The sequence below is a fragment of the Tympanuchus pallidicinctus genome, unplaced genomic scaffold (genome assembly GCF_026119805.1).
Source record: "Tympanuchus pallidicinctus isolate F22 unplaced genomic scaffold, pur_lepc_1.0 scaffold3, whole genome shotgun sequence".
Classification (NCBI taxonomy): Eukaryota; Metazoa; Chordata; class Aves; order Galliformes; family Phasianidae; genus Tympanuchus; species Tympanuchus pallidicinctus.
In genome coordinates, this window is record NW_026294747.1 from 95,860,105 (window position 1) to 95,886,547 (window position 26,443).

Here is a 26,443-nt window from a genome sequence, read left to right on the forward strand (position 1 = left end):
GAAGATCCTATTTTTCAATTCTGCAGTGATATGAGAAATTCACTCTAGATTGATGGAATTCTGCATGGTAGTGACCAGGCGGAAAATCACCGACCCGAAAAAACCACGGAGCTAGCATCTTTCGGATGTTTTTCTTCAGTTTTCCATACGATTTGTTTTTCTCCCTGTAACATGTTTTCTTTTTCATTCTGAAGGTAGGCTCTTAATACAAACTGATGAGCTGCTGCCTTGTAAGCTCCGCCGTGCCTGCAGCCCCTCTGGCCATCCTGTCTGCACGCTCACTTTCACCCCAGCTCTCACAGAAACACCTCCTGGTGTCTGTCCAACCATTTATTTAGTGAAAGACACTCCTGTTCTCAGTTCCTAGAGCATCATTAAGTCTGTCCTGGGAGGAGCACCAGTGTAAACAGATGTAGATCTTGCCTCTAATATGATTAATCATGGCAAGCTTCCACCTACAATTGTCAAGTGTAAACGTGTCTCCTCTGTAGCTACCCATATGGATAAACCCAAATGTACAATTGCTGTGCTGACACAAATGTTAAAAAATACAGACCCCAAAACAATGTAATTTTCTTTGAAGAGGTCAGGTGAACATAAATCTCCTGTATTAGATAGAACTGATTCCCCATATTTTTCGTGGAGCCGGGACTTGAGAAGCAGGCATTGCAAAGCTGGCAGTTCTGGAGTAGATGTTGCTCTTGTTTGAAAAGACCCTGCTGAGCAAACCCTACAGAGCATGAATGTGCTCTTACAGCATAGCTGCAGCCTCCTCACTATCCTGTACACTGTAGTTAGTGTGTGTATAAAGTAATTTGTAGTTGCCAGAAGTCCTGACTTTCCTGGGAGATACACTGGAAGCACTTGCAGTTCCAGCTTGCCTCCAGAATATTTTCAGGGTACAACATGCAGCAATTTCAGGAAAATGTTTTTATTCAGAAATATATGGTTGGGCATATTGGTAATTTCCAGACTAGATGAGCTCAGTATGTAGCACAGACGCTTTTCTTCTAACCTCTTAGATTTAGATTTATGTCTTGGTGGTTGTTGAGGTGGTGGCTTGGACAGTAGAGCCATGCATACAGATTTTTGTAGCAACTTCTAGTGTTGCTTCTGCCTGTGTGGGGACATAGCATCCAAGCATGGGTGTTACTGAGCAACAACCGTGTGTGGGGACAGGAATCAGGAGATGAAGGGCACAAACAAATGCAACAGGCACCATCTGAACATAAAGAAACACCTCTTGGTGAGGGATGACTGAGCTCTGGCAAAGGCTGTCAAGAGTTTGTGGTTTGCCCCTTGGAGGTAATCAGAAGCTGCTTGGACATGGTCCTGGGCAATCTGCTCTGAGTGTCCCTGCTTGAGCAGGGGTTGGGCCAGGTGGACCCAGAAATCTCTTCCCACCTCAGCCAGTCCGTGATTCTCTCAGGACAGACTTCTTGCTGCTGGGACTTTCCTGTGTAGTTGAATATACAGTGTGGTTGTTTTGCTGAAAGTTGATTGTCACTTGTCTGTGGAAATCACCAAGTGTAGATGAGCCTTTCACCAGCCCCCCTGAGCTCCTGCCAGCAGTGCTGGTGGCTCTTGCAGACAGAGGGCCTAGGGCCCCTAATCTCGCAGCCGGCTGCAGAGCTGGATGCATGCTCAGACTTGGGAACTGGGCGGTACCTCAGAGGTGTCCCCTGTTAGAGTTGCTGAGCAGTGATTTAATTAAGCTCCCTGCTCTGTGTTGTATGCCATCTGTAACTTGGGGCAAGATATGTAAGGCTGCATTTGGAAGGCAGTGTGAGAGCTACAGTTAGTTGGGCTCTCAGTTGCTGTTGAAAATCGCATTTGGGTGCTGCTTGCTTTTTTCCAGGAATTTAAGACCTAGGCAAATCAAGCTGTTAGGCTGTCAGTGCTTCTGTTTCTCATCTCTGAAGTAAAAAAGAATAGCCCTTTCCTTATCCCACTTGGGTGTTACAAAGATAACCATATGAGTGCTCGTGGGATATTCAAGTACTGGAGCATCGGAGACCATGGCTGTAGATTAGATAGGTAGTGCGGAGCAGGGTCTCATGCCGCTAAATATGGCAGGGTTAGGAGAACTGCGGGCCTTGCTACGTGCCAGGAGGTGAGTGGCAGGGGCAGGTCTGTGCAGCAGTGCCACTTGGGAAGGCCGCTGGCAGATGGGGCCCCTGGAGGGTAGATGGCACCGTGAAGTCAGGTAATTCAATTTCAATTTCAAATGGATTAATTAAGAGACCAGACTATTTGTGGTGGAACAGAAAAGGGTATTGCCAAAACACACCCATCTTTCACTGGGCAACCAAGAGAAGATGTTTGTGGGAATACTGAATCTGTGCAGCAAATGAAAAAGGGAATATGCTGTTGAAGAACAGAAATTGTGTTAGACTGGAAAAAAAGGATAAGCAACTGGTAGACACTGTTGCTTTCTGATTTACTACAAACATATCTGGATAGCTCTGCTCTGCTGGTAGTAAGAAGTTGAATTTTATGTTCTGGCCCTAATCACCTGATACAAATAAAGACGTCGGTCACCTATCCTGCTGTCATACAGCTGAGACCAGTATCAACAACTCCATTGAATTAAGTTACTTTACTTTGCTGGCCCACGTTACACATCTGCAATTGAAACCTTGCAATTTTGTTGATGAAGGCCAACCAGTGGCCTGACTTGGAGCAGCCTAAAGTCTGAACACTTGAGAATGCAAAACGATGGGGGGAAGCAAATACTGTCTAGATTGTGTGCTTGTCTTCAGTGGAGTGCAGCCAAATTTGTAGCTGGAACTTCATTAGGGTAAGAATATCAAAGCATGTGCTTAGCTACTCCTTGTACTTGCGAAGCTGGGGACAGAGTTCAGCGGCACCACTCTTCTCCCAGCTGTGGCTGGACAGGAGCCAGCTGTCCTATCACTGCTTTACTGACAAAAGTCCTAACAGCAAAAGCACTTCAGCTTTAGAGACTTCTGCCAAGTGGGCTGCCTCTATCAGGGCTTGCACCTTGTCTGAGATAGCTGTTGGCAGCAGGAGCTGTGCCATAGGCATGGCTCTGAAAATGACCTCGGCTGAGGCACCTTCTAGGTGACCTTGTGGCAGTTTGTCTATTAGTTAGAACTTGCAACTTGGACTTTTGTTCTCCACAAGCTCTACTTCTTATAAGCTTGGTTGTTTTTTGAATTGTACTGTAGGATTCCCAAACTGTACATAGTACTGTTAGCTTTTCAAATAACGAAGAGATCGTTTGGGATTGGGCACCCTCAAGTAAAAGCCAAATCATAAAGTATGGACTTTTGATGTCCCAGTTGAAAAATACCCTTTTTCATTGTAAAACCAAACCTGAAGACTTGGATGTTTTTTTGTCTTTCAAGGCCAAAACATGCCTCTTTTCTTTTAAGACGTAGGCTGTCCTGTAGAGTTGAGCTATGGCTTGATTAAAATTTAAGCTGGAAAAATTGTAACGAGGAATTAAGTAAAATAACTTACATTTAACATCATGGCTTTAAGACAGATGTGCACAGCTAGCAAGACACAAGTAATGAAAAAGAAACCCTAAAATGTGAAAGATGTTTTCTTAAGTACTTCTGAAAACTCTGATAGTAATATCTCAATCTGGAGTTATCGTGACAGCCTATGTTTTATAATCCAGGTGTGTTGTGTTCACTCTAGTAAAAAACATTCCTTCCAGAACTTCAGTGCATACCCAGCCATATGAGGGAAGATTTTTGATTGTGTTTTGGATGTGACAGTTTGGTAACTCAATGCAAGTTGAACAACATTTGGCGCGTTGTTTCCCCTGAGCCTTTTCCTCTTTCTTCCTGCCCTCAGCCCACTCGACTTCCCTGCAGTAAATTCTCATGTAGAACAGCGATCGACTATAGAGATGTCAATAAAGTGAAATAGTACCCCGACTTCTTTGCTTTTGCTGCTTGCTTTGAAAGAGAGAAAATCAGGGTCTTCACGCAAAGCGAAGACTTTGTTTTTCGTCTTTCCTTTGTCTCTGATCTGCACCTGTTGTATATATGGTAAAAATATCTGGGACTTATAACCCAGCAACAGTCCGCAGCCAGAGTCATGTGTGACCGGGTCAAACACACACTCGCTGGAAGGTCATGGCCAGGTTACTAAGTCAAGGCTGGCAAGTCTCCACCATAATGTTTTCTTTCTCTCGCACTTTTTTTCCCCCCCCCCTTGTCTGTCTTCCAAACAACAGGTTTGTTTTTTTTTTTTTTTTTTTTTTTTTTAAACAAACCCTCATAACAATGCAAACTATTTAAGCATGACAAATTCAAAGGGGTTTTTTATTAAAAAGAAAAAATTGGGGCAGGAGGTTGAGTCAATGATATTTTGGATTTAATTTTATAGTATAGTTTTATGTGGCACATGAAAGAGAGAAATTTGTATTGAAACAATTGAGACCCACTTTCCCAGTTCCTGGCTCTTTCCTGGAAGATGATTAAAAGCAGACTTTTTTTTTCCAGACTAGACATAAAAATTAAATGATCTACAGTATATAGTTATTTTTTCAAATGTTTGGAGGCTTATAAATAACTTCTACAATCAAATGCACACATACAAGCAGCAGAGAATCTGGTTCTAATTACTTGTACTTTAGTTGAACTTTGGCGTTTCCTTTGACTTTCTGCCTAATGTATGTGAGCTGTGTGCCTTGCACTCCTGCAGAGAATTCATAAAAAAAAAAAAAAAGGCAAAAAATCCAGACTCTCGTTGGTGCCAACAAAAATGAGGGTTAACAGAATGTTTTGACCAAATGCAACACTTTGCTATTCACCCTAATTAGCTGAAATTGCTGCTTCCCACCAGGGACCCTGAGCTCAGTACTCACAATTCCCTTGAGGCTATCCAGGAAATGCCATTTGCTTTACAACTTCTTATTCTTTTAAGACTCAACTGTCCAAAGTGTGCGTTAACATACTAGCTTAATAATCGAGGTTCCTGGTGAAACGAAAGGCATTTCATAATGCCTGCTTCTACTTGGTCACAAAGTGAAATACCTCTGTCTGTCAACATGGTTTAGCTGGCAGTAAATTAGCTCTCACAAAGCACGCTGTGCTTTTCAAGATCTTATCTGCTACTTTATCTAACCTTTAGAAATATTTCAGACATCTTAGGAATGGTGAAGTGACCTATTGTTTGCCAGACCCTGTGTGCTCTGGCAGCATTCAGGTGTTCCGTGCTGTGCCTGGCCTCTGTTTTCTCAGGTGAGCAGTGTCACAGCCTACAGGATGAGGCTGCAGGGCATCAGAAGAAGTTACTTGGACTAAATTGTTCCTAAAATTCTAAGACTTCTTGACAAATTTCCAAACTTTGACTTTTTGGAAATGTCATCAGTGTCCCCCTCTCTGCCTCTTTTTTTTTTTATGTGTTTTTTATCTTCCATGTGCAGGCATGAATAAATGGAAAGGAGTTCCACTGCTGTTTTTCCAGTAGCCATCCATGTGACACAAAACTAGTGCTCAAAACCCAGTGAGCTTCAGTCACTACAGGCTTCTGCACCTGATTTCTGCATTTCCACACTGGCAGTACATATATTTTCAAATACAGAGTTTAAAAGGAAGAACAGTGAGTCAGAAGCCAACTAGGAGTAGAGTTTCTGCTCCTGAAACCTCATACATCTTGCCTAAGACCAAACGTTCCCAAACTCTCTAGGCAGTTGTTCGTCTGACACAAGCACTGTGTTGAGCAGATTCAGCTTTTCCAGTAGCATATACATCTGACTGTTCTGAGGTGAATCTTCTGGGGTTTTTTTCTGGGTTTTTCACTCTCATATATCTTTTCAAGTTTTCCAGAAAAAAAGTAAATCTGCAATGGCATCTTCACATAGTCAGCTGTTGACCACTTTTTCTTTCTTCCTTTATGAACTGAGCTGGTTGCTTAATCTCTTCTGAGCAACCCAGGTTGCTGGTGCTTGGCCAGTGCCAGACCGACCTGCGTTGTGCATATGGCTCACTCCGTGAATGTTACTATTAGATTGTGGGGCTTGTTTACAATGAGATTGTTGAAGAAACAGAAGTGTATCGGCATCATTCCTCGTAGACTGCTTTTCACTAACCAAACTCACAGAAGGATTGTGGGAGTGTGGTTGTTTTATTGAATGACACAACCTTGTTTTCCCAAGAGAAGCCTAAAAACCGCCTTTCAGACTGACTGGGAGAATTGAATGAGCTAATACAAAACACATTGTCTGCTGATATTAGAGTTTTAAACTAAAATTTTATCATTCTGAGACTGATTGGAAACCACTATAATACTTGTGCTAGCGTGAAATAAGACGCAGAATGTTTGAGGACTCTCAAGGGCATTTGATGAATCTGACTTTAATTTAGAAGTACTAATAGATTATTGATTTAAGCAGGATGACTGTGCAGAAATCAATAACGGAGCACTCCGTGTCTCTCTTAAATACCAAAAATTACTATTGAGAAGAAATGATTGTTCTCGCTTCTTTTTTCATTAACAAAAAAGCTCATTAAAGTTTTCTTGGGCCAGTAGGAAGCTGTAGATATTTGATTTGTTGAAGTTCAGCATGTTGAATGCTGAAACAGTTAAGTATGGCTCTGGACATTGTTTAAATATCAAGATTTATTGAGCCACATGTTATTTTACTTTTCTGTTTTTCCACACAAACCTTCCTATTGTTACATACATAAATAAATCGGTCCTGTTGAGAAGATATTTCTGTGCTTAAAATCAGTGCCCTTAACACTCCACTCCAGCATTTACTTTCTTCCAAAAAATGCGTCCTTGAAGTTGATGGTAGTTTAATCCAAGTAAAAATGGCAGAAATTGTCCCTTCCCTAACGAGTAATCGGAAGTCGTATCATGTGCTGCAATCCTCTCTGCGAATTTTGAAGAACTCGAGTTGACAATGAATCATGGGTTTAATACAAATGTATCATCTCAGTAATCTGAAAAATACCATGTACAGTAAATCTTGTCTCGGATTTTCCATTGAGTAATATTCTTTAGGGCCTGCTGGTAGTGCTCTGGAGATTTAGCTGTGCAGATAGTGCCTAATATTTCTGGATAGATCTGAGTTCACAGATTCTGTCATTTCTATGTATCTGTTGAAAAGTTGGAGGGATTTATCTGAGGAGCAGCAGAACAGCTAGGTGAAACATGGAAATGTATTGCGCATCTACAATAAATGTGAGGAATGATGACAGCATATCACAGAAAACTAATGCAGATGTTCTGAAAAGATCTAGTTCGCGTGTCTTATCTCACATCACAGAGCTTTCATGTCCTCTCACTGAAAGGGATGACTGGCTTTCTAGCAAGTTCAAAACAAATGGCCATCCAGAAATATTAAGGCAATAAAGGACATGGGGTCATAATATCTAATAGCTTTTTCTCAGAGAGGTTTCCTGATGCTACAAATCGTAGAGTTGATAAGGAAGCGTTACTGGATTGTGCTGGTTTTACTGATGAACAACAACAGAAATGACTTGTTCCAATAATTTTCACTTCGGGTCTTATTCACTTGCCTCTTCATGTATGTCCTGATCCATTTTCATATCTTTTTGTGGTGGAATTGCACATGGAAAATTGTAGACAATGGCAAAAGATGTAAGAGCTCTTCCAAAACCAGTGGTGGATTGGAAACACACATGCCTCGGTTTTCCATTTAACGTTGATATCCAGTGCACACACACGGATCCCATGTAATTCAGTAAGCTAAAAACAGAATGTGAGCCCAAGCCTTTCCATTTCTGGGGCCTTTGAAGATAATTAAGCTGTGTATATGAAGTGAGATGAAGCTTTTTTGGTGTTTAGTAGCTGGATCATGACACTTTACATACCAGATAGTTTAAAATACACTGTTGAGTGTACAGCCTGTAGTTCTGTCACTAGTTGTCTTTTTTTGTTTCTAATTTTTTATTCAACAAAGACAGGAAGGGCCAGTTTGATCACTGTAATACAGTAAGTGACTGATTATTTGAAATTCATTCATGAGTCATCCATTTATATTCCTTTTTTCTTTTTAGCAGTTGAAACTCAGAGCACCAGTTCTGAGGAACTTGTTCCAAGCCCTCCTTCACCACTTCCACCCCCGCGTGTTTACAAGCCCTGTTTTGTCTGTCAAGACAAATCATCTGGATATCACTATGGTGTCAGTGCTTGTGAGGGATGTAAGGTGAGTGCCACTGTCTCCCTTTCTTTTTATAGTAATGCATTTTGGTTTTGGGAGGGACTAGGCAATGAAGTTGCTTGTGTGAATTAATTCTGGTACTTGAGTAAAGCCAAATAAATGACCGTCATTCCTGGAATTCCTTTCCTCCGTAACTCCTGCCAAAGTATGTCTTTCAGGGACTTCCATAGGCATTGACTAACATCAGAATGTGGTTGCAGATGCAGAGCTAATCGAATAAAAAGTGATAATGCTTTAAGACTCTTCATTATCCATTTATAAGTGTACCTTAAGAACTCATATGGTTGTTGTCTGCTCTGAGCCTTGCTATTTCTGTGGGAGAAGGACCTATTATGTGGAAATTTTTTGCATAGTCTAAGTAATTTCAAATCAAATTGGGAGTTTGAAGATTAGCAGAATGGCATTCCCAAAATGTAATCTGGCAGTGCTAGCACATCTGCTGACTACTTTCTACTGCCACAATTGTCAGAGTATGAATGAATGTTCTGTAGGATGCAGTAATACGATATGCAGTTCCAAAGCAGAGGATGTATTTAAAGATGAGATACAGATCAGAGAAGCATTATGAACTAAACTATGTGTATATGGCAGTAATTAGAAGTGAATACACAGTGAACAGCACGTGTGCAAGGAAAAATGTAGTGCGAAAAGTGATAAAGAAAAGATATATCCCAAATGGTCTCATGGTTTTCTTTGTACCCTGATATGATGTTCTCTTCTAACAACTAGACACAATATCTGTACTTCTAATCCTTCAGATTAGAATAGTTGTCTAGTGTTCAGTGCAGTGAAGATCCTGAGGCCTGATGAAAATGTGACAGCTGCCATGTATGAATTAATAAAGTTACTAGAATAAATAATAAAAGATATTTTGCTGGTTTACTTGCAGCAAGAAGAATAGTAATATCTTTCAGATACTGTGCAGTTAGGCATTTTTACTTCATTCTTTCATCCTACAACATCTTCCACACCACTGGCCTTTTGTAGTGACATTAAACATATCATAGTTCTGGATTTGTGTCTTTAGGCAGAAAACTGTTGGATGAGAATCTGGTTTTCCCACTGTTTTATAACCTCAGATACTGAGATAGTGAAAGTAACCACTGAAACTCATCTCTGCTTTAGAATCACTTTTTATATTGAGGTTTTCCTTGGATATTGTCTGTATCTTTTGCATGCCACAAAACTACTGAATTTGAAGTGTCTGTTAAGAAAAACTATGGTAAGAATATGCTCCAGCTGATTTCATTTAATAGGAAGTCTCATCACACACAGATGCTAACACACAAATGGTGGTGTCATTTGCTCACCTACAGACTTACTCTAAGCACAGATGTAATTGCAGACTGTGGCAGAAAGGTCACATGTTCCTAAGACTTCATTATTTTTGAAAAATACACTAGGATATACGGAGGGGCTTCTATTGGCATACTGCAAAGCATTTTTGTAAGTAATTAAGACCACACCTGTCAAAATACGTGAAGAAATCCATCTTGTAAGGTAGCAGCTGTTATTCACTGCCATTTAGCAACAAAATTGTTTTCATTTATTTGTTAATTTATGGAATGGGATAATTCAACGGTTAGCAGTAGCTGCTGGTTTTTTCAGTGTTTTGTTTGTTGGTTTTTTTTAAGAGATGAATTGCATATGAAACCTGTAAGCTATGAGAAACAAAAAGGATTCCAAATCAATGATATGAATGCCTAAGACTGGTAATAGTTGGATTAGCTGACACTAGCTCTCAACATGTTCCACTAAGATTTAAAAAGCTTATGCTACTGATTGAATCACCATCCTTAGTGAGGGCCAGGGGATGGCAAATAATACAGTGAGCCAATCAATGGGCAGTAAGGTGCTGTGTTTGCTGGTCAGAATTGTTTGAGCTTTCACATCAACAGAAGGGATGTGCTGGATAACAGCAGACAATGATATGTGACCAAAACACCAAAAAACAGCTGCAGAAACCTTTACGCAGACAATTTCTACTTTTTCTCCAAAGAACATTGCCCTTCTTGAGTCCTTTTAGACCACTTAGTTTGTTTTCCTTTATCTTTCCTCCATGTTTGCTCCTGTACCTTTGAGAAGCTGCCAACTTTGCAGCTTCCTAACCACCTAGGTTCCCACCTGTACCTAAGTTTGCCTTTACCCTACATTCCACCTATCAGTTCTGTCTTCACGCTTCTCTTTGTCCTTGTGCAAAAATCTATCCAGTTCCTTTGTGAGTTTAAATAAACCCTCATAATTGTCCATCGCTATTGGGGAAGTCTCATTTTCTGTGGATCTCTGTTTTTCAGTTGGTTAACCCTGGTTTTTGGAAAGTACAAGTTTCACTGATGGCTTTGGCTCAGCACAGTGTTGTAGTTTCATGCTGCTTCTCTGATACGTCAGAAAACAATAATAAGAATTCATGTTATACCTTTCTTCTCATTATCAAATACATATATTTATTTTTTCTTTGCTTGAACACATATTTCCATGCAATTTCAAAAGAACTTTATTTTCTTGCAAATATTTACAATATTTGCCATTTCACTGCACTTGACTAACATTTCAAAGTATGTTGGGATATGGAGATGCAACCTCACTTACTGATCTCTGGATTGCATTTCTTTCTACACCTGATTTACTAGACCTTCCTTTCATTCGTTTTTTCCTCTGGCATTGGACTTTCCTCTTCTCTGAGAGCCTTTTCTCAAGCCCTTTCCCTTTTCCTTTCTGACTTGTTTACCTTTCCTTTCAAATTCCTGGCAGTCTTATTTCTCATGGGAAATAGAAAACTCCCCTCATACCATATTTCTCTCTCTAATTAGAGCCCTGTTCCTTTTGTTTTTCTGTGATAGCTCTCCCTTAGTTTTCTTCTGGTTTTCTGTTTGCTCCTCGTTTGCCTTCCTGGTGAAGCTGCCATGAAGGTAATTATTAGCATCTCCTTGTAGTGCAAATGGACAGCTTTCTGTCCTTGAGATTTTGGGTTCATTATTGCCTCTGGCTTGACAGCCTTTCATTTTCTTGGTTTTCAGGGCTCTTTACAGTCTCCTCTTACTTAGTTTACTGTTTATTTAACACCCCCCTAAATGACTCTTTTATCCATTTGCTGATATTGTTCCCTGAGGTTCAATTCCTTAGTTTTCTGTCCCAAAAGCATCAGCTACTGAACTGTTTTACAGTAGTCCACTGCCCTGTGAGCCAAAAGCAATATTCTGCTAATGAAGGGCATGTGCTTAATGGAGACCCTTCTAGCCATGAGCCTTTGGAGAGCTGTGACTGGCCATTATGACATTGAGATGCTCCATTGGGAAACCAGGGAAATACTGCAGTGGAAACTTTTAATTACTGTCAGCTGTCACCTGCCCATGGTTGATTTCCAAAGCTACCCCCACTCTAACTTCATCCCCTCCTGTCTGTACCTGGTGTGCCTCTTGCTTGGCTGACTGCTGCTGTGGATGCAGATTTCTTGAAGACAGAGCTTTCCATCTCACTCTGTGGTTTTTAACATCATGCCGTGACATCATTGCTGATCTCCTCTGTAACTCACACATCACATTGTCCTGTTGGTCCCAGGATCTACACTCAGCTGCCTTCATTGTCAGACTCTACCTGTGGTCTTTTTGTGTGGTTTTTAGATTTCAGCTTGGTCTCTTCTCTACTCCTTTCTTGCCCTTTTCCTCCACACTGTCATCTTTGGACCTTATTGTTTTAGGAACCCAGGAGCAGTCTCCCATTCTCCTTTGCCAAATGCTTTCTCTTTTTACGTATTTTAAACCCTGCTTTTTAAAATGATCCTTTTGTCTTACTCATGACCAATGTCTGCAGTGCTGCCCCTCGCTAGAAATAATGTTCTACAGCTTATTTCAATATCATACTCTACTGAGGTTTTTTGAGGCTCGTGTTTTTCATAGTGTGCATTTATGAACCGCAGTGGACGTTTAGGAGCTGTCTAAATAATGTTAAGAGATTTTGTTTTCTAATTTGAGTATGTTCGTGCTGAAAATATAGTGATCATAGGTTTAGAGTACCTGACTTCTTGCCTTCCAAATTTGAAAATGGGACACTTGTGCAAATTTGGTATCCAAGTTTTTTTTAATTTGATCAGTCATATTCAACAGTCAGGGTTTTTTTTTTTTATTTATTATCATTTTTATTTTAAACCAATTGAATAGTAAGAGTCTTGGTTTTGTTTTTTTCTGAGTGTGATAATGCAAAAGGCTGATGTGCACTGTAGCCTGTTAGAGGCTTTGTATATATTAAAATCTCAAAATTGGGCCAATCTTCACAGTGCTCTTGTGTTCTGTAGAAATTTCAGAGCCAAACCATCTTTTTCAGTGTAAAATACAACACATTTACAATGTTAAACTTATTTACAGCTTTTCCATTTTGTAAACTGTGTGGCATTTCAGAGGAGGGTTTTGGAATTTGTTTTATGACCTCAGTTGAAGACTTCTAAAAACTTTCTGTTTTCTTGGTCTCTGGGTGTTGCTAGATAGCATGCTAACAAATTCCACACAAAATGAGCAGCTTGGATTTATCCAGCTGGTACAAGTGGTTATAGGGCTGCCACTGAATGCTCAACTCTTTGGGCCTGACTTTACTCGTCATTGTAGCTGCCTTTGCAAAAAGAGAGATTGAGTGTGGTGGGCTGGTTTCTCAAACAATGCCATCATTGTGTGGGCAATGAGGAGAAGCTGATGTTCTGGCACATTCAGCTGTCTCTTAAAGCCTTGTCCCTTGTTCTGAGCACTTAAAAGACAGCATTCCTCTGCTGGCAGCCCTGCCTGGATTCCTGGTTTGAATTCAGTGGGCAGCAAAGATACCCAGAGGAGTTCTGAAGAGAAAAGAATGCAACATACAAGAGAGGAGGTTTACGGTCCAATGGTTCTGCCTGAATGATCAAGGTGCCTCTCTGCCCATTGCTGGTGCCAGTGGACAAAAATGTAGAAAAATCTAATTCTGTTCTGAGTGATCACAGATTATCTTTTATTGTAAAAGAATAACATCAGAGTTTTCTTAAGAAAATGCACCTAATGTAGGATCATTAAATTAGCCACCGTATTTTCAGGGGTCTTCTAGCTATGACTCCTGTCTGACTCAAATGCTTATTTTTTAATTGCAAAGATTTTAAGCAGTTTGGAGAATAGCCATTGATGTAAATCTTGAAATTTAGGTCAATAATTCTGTAGGACTAACTCAAAAAAAGATACACATAGTGGGAAGGGAAGGGAAGGGAAGGGAAGGGAAGGGAAGGGAAGGGAAGGGAAGGGAAGGGAAGGGAAGGGAAGGGAAGGGAAGGGAAGGGAAGGGAAGGGAAGGGAAGGGAAGGGAAGGGAAGGGAAGGGAAGGGAAGGGAAGGGAAGGGAAGGGAAGGGAAGGGAAGGGAAGGGAAGGGAAGGGAAGGGAAGGGAAGGGAAGGGAAGGGAAGGGAAGAAAATCAAACAGTTTTTGCTTTATCCAAATTTGCTGATCCGTGTGGATGATGAGAGAAGAGCTCACACTGCTAGTCCTTCCTTGCTTGCATACCAGTGCACTGGGAGGTAGCTCTGTCACTCAGCTGGGGGACGAAAATCAGTTACCTAACTTGGAAAGGCTTAGCTCTGAACCTCTCCAGTCAGTGGAGAGACAGAACTTCCTCTGCTAAGTCATTCAAAGAATCTAAATTGGATCTGCACCAGGGCAGCCTGTCCCCATGAGCCTAGGTACCCAAATAATAAGCTTTGTTAGTAATCCCCAGGATGGCCTCCATGATTTTGTCCCTCTGGACTCTCAGATTGTTGGGATTTCCCTGCTGCAGTCCATGAATCTGTGGTCACTGCAGGTCAACAAATGATTTACAAAATTCTACAGACTGAAAGTGGAAAAGGTTTTGATTTGATTTATTTAGAGTTCAGTGGCAAGGATATGCTTTAGTCTGCAGGAAATGTTGATGAGTAGCCTAAAATATTTCAGGGACTGTTGTATCAGTGTTGTTTATGGAACAGTATCCTTCAGGACAGATGCCTTTTTCTTTTAGTAATGCCTCTTACATCGTATGAGGACAGATGTGCATTTTTTTAGGCAGTTCTGGAACTGTAGAGGGATCTTAAGCAGCATTTCTTTTTGGTATCCACACTTTTGCTCATGTTAGCTTCCAGCTATAATGTAATTATATTTATGTTTGTATTTATGCCCCTTTACTGGAAATTAAGGATCCAGACATCGAATTTTCTGAGTTACCTAGCACTAAAAATAAAAACAAACATCTTAAAATGAGTTTGCCAATGTTCTGTGATTTGCATGTTTTCCTTCTCCTGCCATGTTCTAATCAACTACAAATGAGAGAAAAAGTAAGAACTGTAAAGTTGAAAGTGCTTTTTTTTCTAAGCCTTAAATATTTGATTACAGAAAGCATATGATTTGTACCAGGGAAAGAAATAATATTGTTTGCAATAATGCCATTGTAAAAGCTTCCATCAGTTCAAAGAAAAATACAGATCAGCTTGAATGATCAAGCTGTATTCGTCTCCATTTAAGCTGCATTAGTAAGTGACAGTGCAGGCAGTAGAGATGCATGCTGTCACTCATGCACAGCTATGAAAAATTCCTCAAATCATGGAAAATTGCTCCTAGTTTTAGCTATATCAACTATCATTTTTCAGAAGATGAAAAATGTATTTTGAGTTATATTACTGCACACTGTTAATAACAACTGATGTTAAACTCTGAGCACTTTGCAGCATAGCAATGTTCAAAGCTATTTGTTTGCAGAAAGCAGGGCCACTTGCAAGAAGCAGGACCATGTACAGGAAGATGTGGAAGGAGTTGCAAGTGATATAAATGCAGCACTACAAACCTGGAGTTTTTATATATTTCATATGATCAGAGGAGGCGTAATTGTTTCAAATGCTGTAACTGCTTAAGATTTAAGTTTTTTTAAAATGTTTAAAAAATTAAAAAAAAAAAAAAGGAAAAGACAGATATCCTTTGAAAACCATAGAATGGAATCATAGAATCACTAAGGGTGGAAAAGACCACTATGACCATGTTAGTTTAATTTTTCTCTTTGTTTGGAATACAAAACTTTCACCAAATCCTAAATTTATTTCATATTTTTTAATGATGGGAATTTTACTGGATATTTACTGGAAGTCCACTGAGAGCTAGTAGACATAAAAATGGCAGGATCAGGTACAAATGTTTCATGATACCATAGATTTTAAAATCCCTTTCTGGTTTGTGTGAATGACACAGAGGGAAGAAAAAAAATTAATTGCCAACCATGACAGATGAGAAAATTAAAAATAGGGTTGAGTAATTGAATGTCATATTTGATTTCCAGTGCTTTGGGCTCTAGTCCTGGATTATACCTCTGCCACTCTGCTGCACTGGGTACCAGTTATCCTCAGTCACAGACCAGGGGCTCATGTTAAGCTGTGAGAATATAGTTGTTTTTACTAATTATTTTAATTTGTTTCTGGCAGTGATGCTGATGCTATAAAAGTGCAGAGATTATCCCAAATTAGTTTATAACTGTGTTAACCATGCTGTTCCAGTTATTTGCAAGCATGAAGGCTAATGTCCTGTGGAAACAGGAATTGGAAGCTACTCTCTTATTTTGCATAAGCTGCCACATAGCGACATGCAATCGTTTGGACTATATTTGCACTTTTTTTTCATATGAAATTCCTGTCCTAGTCGATGAAGTCAATAAAAGGAGAACAGCATCTGACTCTTCGAACTGAGGTAAATTAAATGGCTCCAGACAGAGTCTGGGGCATTGCTTTGCATTCTGCATACCCCAAAGGACTTTGGCTGTGCCAGCCAGCACTCCTGCTGGTTACAACTTGGCAAGCCATCCTGTGGTCACCTCCAGTAACAGGCCTGGATAGTTGTAGAAGCCAAAATGGTTAGCAGGTTTGGGTGAGGTCTGTTCTGTCATACATCTATGGCTGTCCCCGGGAGTATTCGTTAATAGAGATGTAGCCTTAACACCTGCTGACCTGCTTGGCACATCTTTTTGTAGGGCCTTTGTCCAGTCTAGAACAGCTACAAATTGTCATTGTTATTAAACCCAAGCAGTCGAGGCTTGCTCTTCTATCAGTGTCTGTTCAGTTTTATAACCAAGAATCCATACCATAAAAAGAAGAAATTTCAAATTTGTATGCATATGTGCCTTTTATTGACTTATTAGTTTCTTCTTGCACTGAGGTAGGTACTCAAACCCCATGCGTGTGTTTGTCATGTTTCTGGCCATCTTTCACTGCCAGTGGCTCTTTGGCTTACTAGGATATGGCTGGGAGCTGAGGTTCACTCGTAGCCCATGCATGGCTTCCAAGAACTACAATGCAATTAAGTGAATTAGTTGTAGGATTAAAAGCACTGTCTATGCAAATCACATCATGACATATTGACAGGAGGTGTCAGCAGCAGGTGGGCTGTGATTTGGTCTGGTATGACTTCTTTCTGAGAAGTCCAGCAATTTTTATGCAACCAGTACAGGGTGTGTTTTTCTGTAAGTAGATCCTAATGGATTTTACTTTTACATTTTTCTTCACAAGAAAGGGGGGAAAATGTGTTTGTTCTCACCATCTTAATCTATTTCCTATCTTTCCTTTAATTTAAGAACAACATGTGGCCTTTAATTATAGATGTGGAGTACAGGGTGTCCTGTGCACACCCAGAAATTTGTTACAGCATGGAAAAAAACAGTTTTTTACCATATGTAATACAACATTTTATACTATTCTCTTTAAAAGTGTTATTTGCAGAGGTAATACAGCTGATAAGGAATATGTGTATCTGAGCAAGCGTCCCAAAAATGAAATATTTTGAGATTTTCTATTAACAGTAACAACCTTTTGGTTTTTACAGTATGCCACATTATTTATTTATGCTTACTGAGCAGCAGGCACAGACTTGTAAAATTACTGTGAACTAGATTTCACTTTTTAATTTGGAACTTTCAAAAATGAAACTGCATAATGAGACATTGATAGAGAAGGATATACAAGCAATCAATCTGTTGAATTTAGTTTTGGTAGCTTGCTGGATCCCACAGTAAAGTGCATTGCTTTTCAGTGTTTTCTCTGGACTAAGTGGGGAGATTAGAATAGTTTGCTGAGTTTGGCTCTGGCTGAGCGTTGACCAGCACTGGTGAGGTGGTTGGGGTCACTGTTCTGCTTGCTTTAAGCAACTTTTTAAACTGCTGTTTACATTTTTCTTACCAAGTATACTTAGAGATTTTCTGATTGGCGTGTCTTAAAAAGAGAATTAAATCCAAAATGAATGGGTTTCGTAAGTGTACCGAATGGATTATTTGTTATCTAATTCTGTTTACTTACGTGTTAAATATACATCCAGATGCTCTTAGTGTGCTCCTTACTAGGTTTATTTTGAAAGATATGCCTATCTGTATTTTCTGGTTATTGTAAACCATCACCCTGTCCGTAAGTGGTCAGGTTCCCAATTTGCAGCAGTGCTCTGACTGGCCTCAGAAAGTGACCTTCCATTGCTCTCTGCGCTTAGTGACTGACCCACTAATGGAAACAGAGGGCCTTTCTAATCCCGAATGAAGTGTTTCTTTGAGGAAATTTCCTAAAGGGGTATTTTCTTTAGCTTCTACTGGGATTGGAGTGCAGTTGAATTTTCAGCATGGGTCCCAGAGCTGCTCAGCTTTGCAGAGCTTCGTGAAATTGCAGTCTTGTTCCATCCCAGGAAAGCCAACAGGATGTGGTTTCCCAAGATTTGGTGTTTACAGTAAAGGAAGCTTTATGAGTCCTTTAAGTTGTCTATTGCATACATTTTACTTTTTCACCCCCCAGAAAAGCAAATTGAATCCATTACTGAAAAAACTGTTCAAACTTCAAAGCCACTGAATTTTAAGATTACGCCCATGTGGCTTTCTTTCCTTCTCTGGATCTGCATTTTGCAACAGTCTTTAAGTACGGATGCTTTGTTTCTTGAGTTCAGTGTAAACTACATACACAGACATTATGTCCTTCACATTTTATGTTACTCTGGTCATTTCGCGTGGACCTTCCACGTACAGGACTCACCTGTCAGTGCGACATCTGAGATGCAGCTCAGTATACCATGGAAAAAAACTTGTAGTATTAAAGAGGTCGCACATCCAATTCTGTAACTGGGTATACTGATATAGTAAAATGTTTAATTTGTATATTACTGCAACTGCTCTGCCAAATATTCATGATCCCTATTCATAAACCCTTCTTTCCTTCAATAATACATAGCAGTTGCAGTTTTGACAGTTCAGTAGACAGCTGAGAAGTAGGAACAGGTTTTTGCCTATAAAGTCCCTTATGATTTCACATGACCTTGCTTAAAATTTCTCATTTAATATATTTTAGTGGGAAAAGTTACGATGCAATAAAAACTCTATCATAATACATATGTTTAAAGGGGAAAAGGTATATTGACTCTGGATCCCATGTCTAGAATAACGGATACATAAATTGCTAGGTGAGATGGCAGGCTAGAATAGTGCCAAAAGCCACAGGTTTGAGGGGCTGTAACTACAGCCAACCCTTGGGACTACAGCTCCCTTCCAGCCCCAGGGACAGGTTGGGCCCAGCAGGCTGCCTGCCATGGGCTGCAGCAGGGCTGGTGGAGTGCTTATGGAGGAAATTTGCTCCTGCTTCAGATTTCCTTTAAAAGTGATGATTGGTTGGGACCCGTTATTGTCAGCTGCCACCAGTTCCTTGTCCCTCAATCCAGGTGCTTGCCACGTAAAGTGGAGGTTTGTAACTCTGGTATAACACTGTGCTGTTTGCTGCGACTGCCCTGGCTGATTGCTCTTGGGATGAATCTTCCCAGTAAAAGAGAGGGTTCTCCCATCTCCAGGGTGCTTGGCTTTATGTGGATCTCTGTGCATGTATGATAAATGTGTGCAAATGGTGAGGATCTGTCTTCAAAGCGTTCTGTGACCATTGTGTGCTTTCTGCTGATAGTGAAGTGTGGTCGTGTTCCACATTTAGGAACTTTGAAGCAGAAGATTTCAGGGTATACTTTGCAGCCCAGCAGTTATGGTCACACAACTTATCCTTGGTGATGCACAGCAACTGTGACATGTACTTTCAGAAAAAAAAAAACCAAAACCAAAAACTGATTATTATTTTTATGGCAAGAGAGAGAGCATTAGGTGAGCGAGAGAGATGCAAGCATAGCACCCAGGAGCCACATGGATGAGCTAACTAAAAAGACTTTTTATCTTGCTCGATTCCACGTGATTTTTGTAAATTGAAAGAATGATCGTCTTGTGATTATAGAAGCTCTCTGTTTGAGTCTGGCAGGGAAGGGAGAAAACAGGAAAAGATCTTGCTAAGATTTTCCTGTGTTAGATTAATCAGGCGCAGTCTATTTGCTCTCCTCCAAAAGGTTGTGTTTTCTCATTGTCAGAGCACTCCGAGCTGCCCTGTTCCAGCTGGGGTTCACTCTCACTTCCCTGTGTCCCTGGACAAACAGTGGTGCCCAATTTGGGCACAGTGGAAGTGGTGTGGGCTCTTCTTTGCCAGCATCTCAGTATTGTTTCTGCCATATTTTGTACAACATGAGGCCTGTCTGTGGTTAGCGTGTGAATCCTCATCCCCACAGTGTGGATGAGATAGCCATTTGTTTCCTCTGCCCCACACTTGTAGAGTGGAGTTCATCCACCTTTCTCTGCCATCTTTTCCATTTTGTCAGCACTGCCTTAATGCTGCTGTCCAGCACCAGCAGTGCAGGTTCTGCCAGTCACTGCCTGACTCCATTTTCTGCTCAATGTAATAAATAGATGGCAGCCACACTGTGGAGTGTGCACATACTCTGAGCACATCAGAAGCAGCAGAGGCATGTGCCCCCTGTGTTGCCCTTAGACCTGGTGGCTTTGCCAGGCTGTTCCAGCTCCAACTCATCTCTCTGCTGTCGCCTTCAGTAATGAGTTTCAGCTGTCATGTGGAAAGGTAATTTTCCTTCACTACTGCCAGTACTGGAGAGCCAGACTTAAATATTTCTGGGTGTTTACTTGAACTCTACGTTCTAGTCTCCAGGCAGCTGAGTTTTGCTAAACTATGCATTTTACAAAGTTTTAGAGGGTCATTCTGCATTAGCAGGGCTTGTTGCCAAATATGGGTGAAGCAGCAAGTACAAGATACTGCCTGCCAGGTTTCAGAGGATTTCATGCAGCGTATTTGTTTAGGGATCAGTTGTCAAAGCTGCTTGCAAAAGAAATAGTGGGGATATAATGACTGTGTGCTGATGAGCCATTCAGATGGATGCATGGAAAACTTACCAAGAAGCATAATGTTCAAGACATCTGCTTTATTTTGGCATATTTACATCTGTGTCATTTCTTCTGGATGTTTTTGGTTTGTTTTCATATGTCACTCCATCCTTCCTTGGAAACTCATTAAAACTCCTCTCAGAACAAAGCCAATAGAAAACTGCTGGGTATGAAGCGTAGGGGCAAGGCGCGTGGTGCGTTCAGTGGGCAGCCTGCAGCAGGTGCGCCCAGGGAGGTGCAGCTGGCCCAGGGGCCAAAAATCAGGCTGGGGCATTACATTCAGCTGGGTTATCATACTTGCAGCCTGGAAGGCCGATAGTATCCTGGGCTGCATCAGAAGAGGGGTGGCTGGTAGGGAGAGGGAGGTGATTGTCCCTCTCTGCTCTGGCCCATCTGGAGTACTGTATTCAGGTCTGGGACCCCACGCACAAGAATGATGTGGAGCTGTTGGAGCAAGTCCAGGGAAGGGCAATTAAGTTGATCAGAGGGCTGGAGAACTTCTCTTAACAAAGAAAGGCTGAGGAGTGTGATCTTGTTCAGTCTAGAGAAGACATCAAGAAGAGTCCTTGCAATACTCAAAGAAAAGTTAGAAGCGGTACGGAAAGTGACTTTTTACGTCATTTGATAGTGATAGGACAAGGGGCAATGGTTTCAAACTAAAAGGTTTAGGTTAGATGTCAGGGGAAATTTTCTTTCTGAATGGTAATTAGTGAAAGTCCCTATGTCTATAAATAACTGCAGTGCCAAGTATGGGTGGGGATACTGCGATCCTTCTTGGTTAAGTCTGGAAGGGGAGGAGGAGGCGGCAAGAGCCCACCCATGCGGGGAATTTCCTTGGAACATGCACATACCTCTTTTCTCCCATGCAGGTTTTTGTCTGAGCTTGCCCTTTCTTCTTCACATATTTCCATCTCTGCCAGCAGGTAAATGGAGTGCTTGATTTGCGAAACACTTAGAAGTAACAGCAGCATAGTAATTGCACAGCTGACATGAGCCTTTTCCTCGTCCTGTGTACTGCAGGACTCTGCATGTCACTGCATGAGTAGAGCTTGGTGGGGATTTTTTTGTTTGTTTTTACCAACCAGTCTGATATTTTCTTAGACTGGCTGCTGCTTAGTGTCTTCCCTTTGTATTCTGTTCCAAAAATCCCTTGTACATCTAGGAAAAACGTGACCTTGTTCTTGAAAGATGGTTTCTCCTGCTCCCACTACCCCTGAACCATACACAGATAATTCAGGTCTCTGTTTAAAGAGAATAAACCAATATCTGTCATACATCTGTGGGCTTGGAAAGTCTTTCCTGTTACTGTGCTTCCATACAAGGGAGCTACAAGGGTTTGGAAAAGTGTCATTCTTTACTAAGAAATACTGCACTTAATTAATTCTTGTTCCTACGAGGTCAACCTAGGGCACTCATTATTGTCTTAATTGGTGGTATAAATCCTGAGGCACTGGAGGGGAAGAGGGGGGGAAAAAAACAAAAAAAGATGAGCACTTAACAACATATATATCGTTTTGGATAAGTGCTAGCCAGTTGTACAACCATCCGAGTGATATTTTATGGTTCTACTGGGTTAGGGGTCTGGTCCTCCACAAATTAGGTTAAGGGAAATTGATTTGCATAAACAAAAATACAAGAAAGTAGCAAAGTGCTATAATTAATTCCTGAGTTCTGCACTGAACCGTGTGAAGTAACTCAGCGCTCTGCCACTCAGAAAAATGTTTCTTTGATCTTCTCTTACTCATATCAAATTATATTCATTACACTTCCCATCTGGAGTTTCCTAGCAGGCCAAAAATCATCCCACAGACATTACTGAAAGGAAGTTAACTGTAACTTTTTAATTGTATACTTTTCATCTCCTTTAAAAAAAAAAAACAACCACATTTGAAGAAAGCAGATGGAAGTGCATACCAGCTCTTTCCTCTCTTTCAGTTGCTGAAGTGGAATAGCAGAAAACCTAAGCGGTTCTTTCCCCTTACTTATTGTTTCAAGGTGATGACTGTTCTGTCTGGAGACTTTGACATGTTTGCTAAAAAGGTCAGGAGTTCAGTGAAAATCGAAGTTGTGGAAAAATCCGTGGGTAGGCTTATGGATACCATTGTACCCTTGCTGGCTGCAGCTGAATGAATGAGCGGCGCACGCTTCACGGCAGATCGCTCTCCTTTACACTCCTTCCCCGGGTTGGAGGTCACCCCGTCAGGAGCTGCTTTCTGCTACTGGAAGTGTTTTGGACTCACTGAACAAAATGGACATTTTGACTGTTTGACAAGGAGCTTGTTTTCAATGCTGGGCCAAGCTTTGTGGAATCAGAAAATATGCTGGCATGTAAGACGTGAAAAATGGGTTTCATTTCTAGCCTTACCAGGTTAAAGGCTAATGGGCCTCTTGAATAGCTTCCTTCAAACTTTGTTGTTGAAATTGTTTTTTTCTTTATCCTCTGTTGCCCACAAGACTTTTTTTTTCTCCTTAAAAGCTAGGAGTTTCTATCAAGTTGGCCTGGCCCTGTCCTTTCTGGAGTATTCCCACTTGGGTTGCACATCTCTCATCTGCCTGTCCCTGTCCACCAGAGCCTTTTCTCTTTCTAAGAAATCAGGGAACCCTAAAACCTTATGAACTTTTCAGTTTGCATAAACATAATGAAAAAAAGAGCAACCATTTTTTCCCCTTTGGTATTTGCTCATAGACCCACAAGTCTGTATTCCTGTATGCTAGTACCTCAAGTTTTGTAAGTTAAAAAAAAGCCCTACTTTAAATAGCAAATTTTGCTTTTTCCTTTGGCTGCAGAGGCTATGGCTGCTCCTCATCTGTAGAATAAGTGGCTAGATGAGGAGATACATGAATTCCTGCTGAAAAAAACAACTATGACCAGAAAACACAGAGCGCTCCCACAGTGGGCTGGCATGTGGCCTGTGTCCAGCCCCTTTTCTATCAGGCAGCTACATTTGCTAGGTGTTCTCTACGAGCTATGGACATAGAACAGCGTTTATTCATGTTCTCGCAGAGATCTGGCTGTCCTGCCCTGACATACATAATCAGCACAATTTCTGGGCTTCCTGGCAGCAAGCCTTCCTCTACTTATTGTTGTAGCTGCTTCCATTTTGTGCAGGCACTGGTTTCCAGCCACTATCAGACAATTAATTTGTTTATTCTTAAAGCCGTGACTTCCAAAGCATGATAGACAGTGCAGACATCCCGGAAAAGTGCTGTGCAGCTAAGAATTTGCTCATTTTAGCTTCCTTTTAGATAGCTGCTTTTTCAGCTTTCGTTACTTGAGGGGTCTCGTGTTCTGGTTGCAGCCATCTTACAGCTTCTTGTACTGTACAGAATCACTTACCAGCATATGCTATGTTTTTTAGATCTTTTATAAGTCTTCCTATGCAGCTCTAGTAATGGGACTGCATGCTATCAAGACCTTTCAGAGCAATCAGTGCTGATTAACAACTAAAAAATTGTGTTTTCTCTGCCCTAAGCTGCCCACTGATCCGACAAGAAGGGTGGTTTTTGTTCCTTGGCTGCTGCCTCTTGTAATAAAAATACTCAAATCATATTCAGTTCCTGAATATACCTGTGCAATTCCCTGAACACAGCAAAGTGCTTTTGTGCAGATCTCATCACTGAGAGCTTAACTGTCTTTGCCGATGCTTCAGAGGCAGCAGGAACTTTTTCCTTCTTGCCTATTTTTCATTCATCCACTTCTTACTTACCCGTTTTTTACCTGTTTTACAGGGCTGGCAAGGATAGAGGGTTACTTGAATGACTAGAATAAATAGATTGAAAAGAAGCTGTGTATGACAAACAAGTTTGCTCTGTGGAAAGGTCATATTTACATGTTCCCAGTGTCACTGTTAAGCTGATAGCTGAAGTTTCAGGTATGTTCTGAGTGGGGTTTTTTTTCAGTTGTTCTGTTTTGTATATTTCCCTTCAAAGCTCAGGCAGTCTGAGTTTATGAATGACTGATACTACAGAAGAGCCTTTCCTATTCCTTTGTTTCTTTTACGGTAAAGTGGCAATGTGCTTCATTCAGAAGCTTGTTTTGCAAATTTACCAAAGAATAGCCTCTAAATCTGCAGGAATCCTAGCGGGCTGGCTGTATTTGGGGGTAATCAAAGCTGAACCAGATGAACTGAGCAGGCTGTTTAACAGATTGAGCTAGAAATAGCCCTCCTCTGCTGATGACTCTATCGCTTGCTTGCAGTGCAGTTTTTCAACTTGTAAGCTTGCTGCATCTGTGAATAAGAGTTGGCATGCTCTCTGCTGCCAAAATATTTTTAAGAAGCTGTTGAGACCAAATGATCCATTCACATGATATGCTTTAATTCAGCTTTCAGTCACGTGACTTGCTGAAATCAACCAGACAGTGAAGGACAGAAGTTGGTGTAGATTCCCTATCAGATAGGTAAGGGTAGCAATTCGTGCTAAACAATTCTGTAAGGCTTTATCTGCTTGAATATTTAACATCATTTTAAGGGCTTATCCTTAAGCCCTCCTTTGTATTCAGATAACCAGTGTCATGATGGCATTCCAAACAGTATCAAAATAGTTAATGTTCTCTGCAGGCAGTGCTGCTCTGTATGGGGCTCTTTAATTTTTGACACACTAACAGATAACTACAGAAATATGTGGCGAATGGGCTAGAGGGGATTTTTTGGCATTGTTTTGAAGTTGCATTGGCTAAATCTGTTATCTAGTTTTAAGCAGTAGACTTAGTAAATGGGGTTTATTTGCTGCTTGGTACACATAGTTTCACGTATCCCTCTCTGCTTTCAGTGCAGCAGATAAGATATCAACACAATTAAAAGTGAAAAATAATCTGTCTGCTCTGCCAGTGCTGAATGCTCGGAGAACACACGCTGATACAATAGATTTCTGAATAATTTATACTCAGCATTTTTTCCTTGCGCTGGGTAAATGAGGACGCCTAATGTGGCATGGTCAGAGTGATACTCTATCTGTCATCCATTAAGATAACAAGATTGGTGGGCCTGGGAGGAACACGGCATGGTGTGCAGAAAAGATGAGATTAAAAATTGAAATGTCTATCCAAAATGCTTTGTGTAAGGGCTGCCAGTAACTGCAGCTCACAAGAACAGAATTAATTCAAAAGTGTGATTTCTCTGAAGCTTTGTTTGTCTCTGTGAAAATAAAAACATGAGTTCTATGCTGCTTTCAAAAGTTGCAGATAAAAGGAATATTGGAGCAAATCAGTGTTCCTGATAGGTCTGTTTCTGTATTTGAAATTCAAGCACTTTGTAGGTGCTATCAAAACCAATTATGTATCACAGTAACATTTTATGTCTCACAGAAAGCTTTTGTCTTTATATTCATAGCATATTTTAAATTACAAAGAATCATCTGTGCTTGTCTTTGGCACAGGAGTGTCTCATCTCCAGAGTGTTAATTTGTGAGAGTTGCTCAAATATTTGCCTAAGAAATTGTTCACGTAAATATTGAGCAGAACAAATTCCTTTTGGGGTGAATGTATTTGTTTTCCAAAAACCCAGAAGCACTTGAAGTCCATTAATATACAGATAGTGATTGCACGGTTTGCTGTCTCCAAAATTTCTGACATCTTACAGTTAGGTTGCATTCAGACTTTCTTTTGTTTTTTTTAAGGAACCTGTTGCAGTCGTGAGCTCAGATTAAAGTCACTTGAAAAAGTAGACTCATTTCTCACTTCACTCTTTTAGGGTGGTGAGGCACTGGCACAGGCTGCTGAGAGGAGCTGTGGATGCCCCATCTCTGAAGACATTCAAGGCTAGGCTCTATGGGGCCCAGGCAGCATGATGCAGTGGATGGCAGCCCTGCTCACAGCAGGGCGTTGGAACTAGCTGATCTTTAAGGTCCCTTCCAACCCAAGACATTCTGTGGTTCTAAGATTGTTAGTGAACATAGGGCAAACAGACTGGATATGAACAGTACTGGGTGGTGTTAGCCTCCCACCTCAATGTGAGAGTGAGGAAGAAGTGTGGACACCGGTGTGCAGTTCTCCGCTATTCGGCAGGCAGCCATGGCATGGTTTATTT

General features: G+C 40.9%; 1 protein-coding gene across 5 annotated transcripts in view; it reads left to right on the forward strand.

Moving 5' to 3' along the window:
* The window catches only part of RARB (retinoic acid receptor beta), a 318,900-nt gene that overhangs the window by 243,102 nt on the left and 49,355 nt on the right, over positions 1-26,443 (forward strand). For 3 of the 5 annotated variants that reach the window (XM_052692251.1, XM_052692254.1, XM_052692256.1), the window contains one exon: positions 8,010-8,158. In XM_052692251.1, the coding sequence (XP_052548211.1) occupies positions 8,010-8,158 (149 nt within the window). The remainder of the gene's footprint in view (positions 1-8,009; positions 8,159-26,443) is intronic. The other 2 variants (XM_052692253.1, XM_052692255.1) reach the window with 1 other exon arrangement.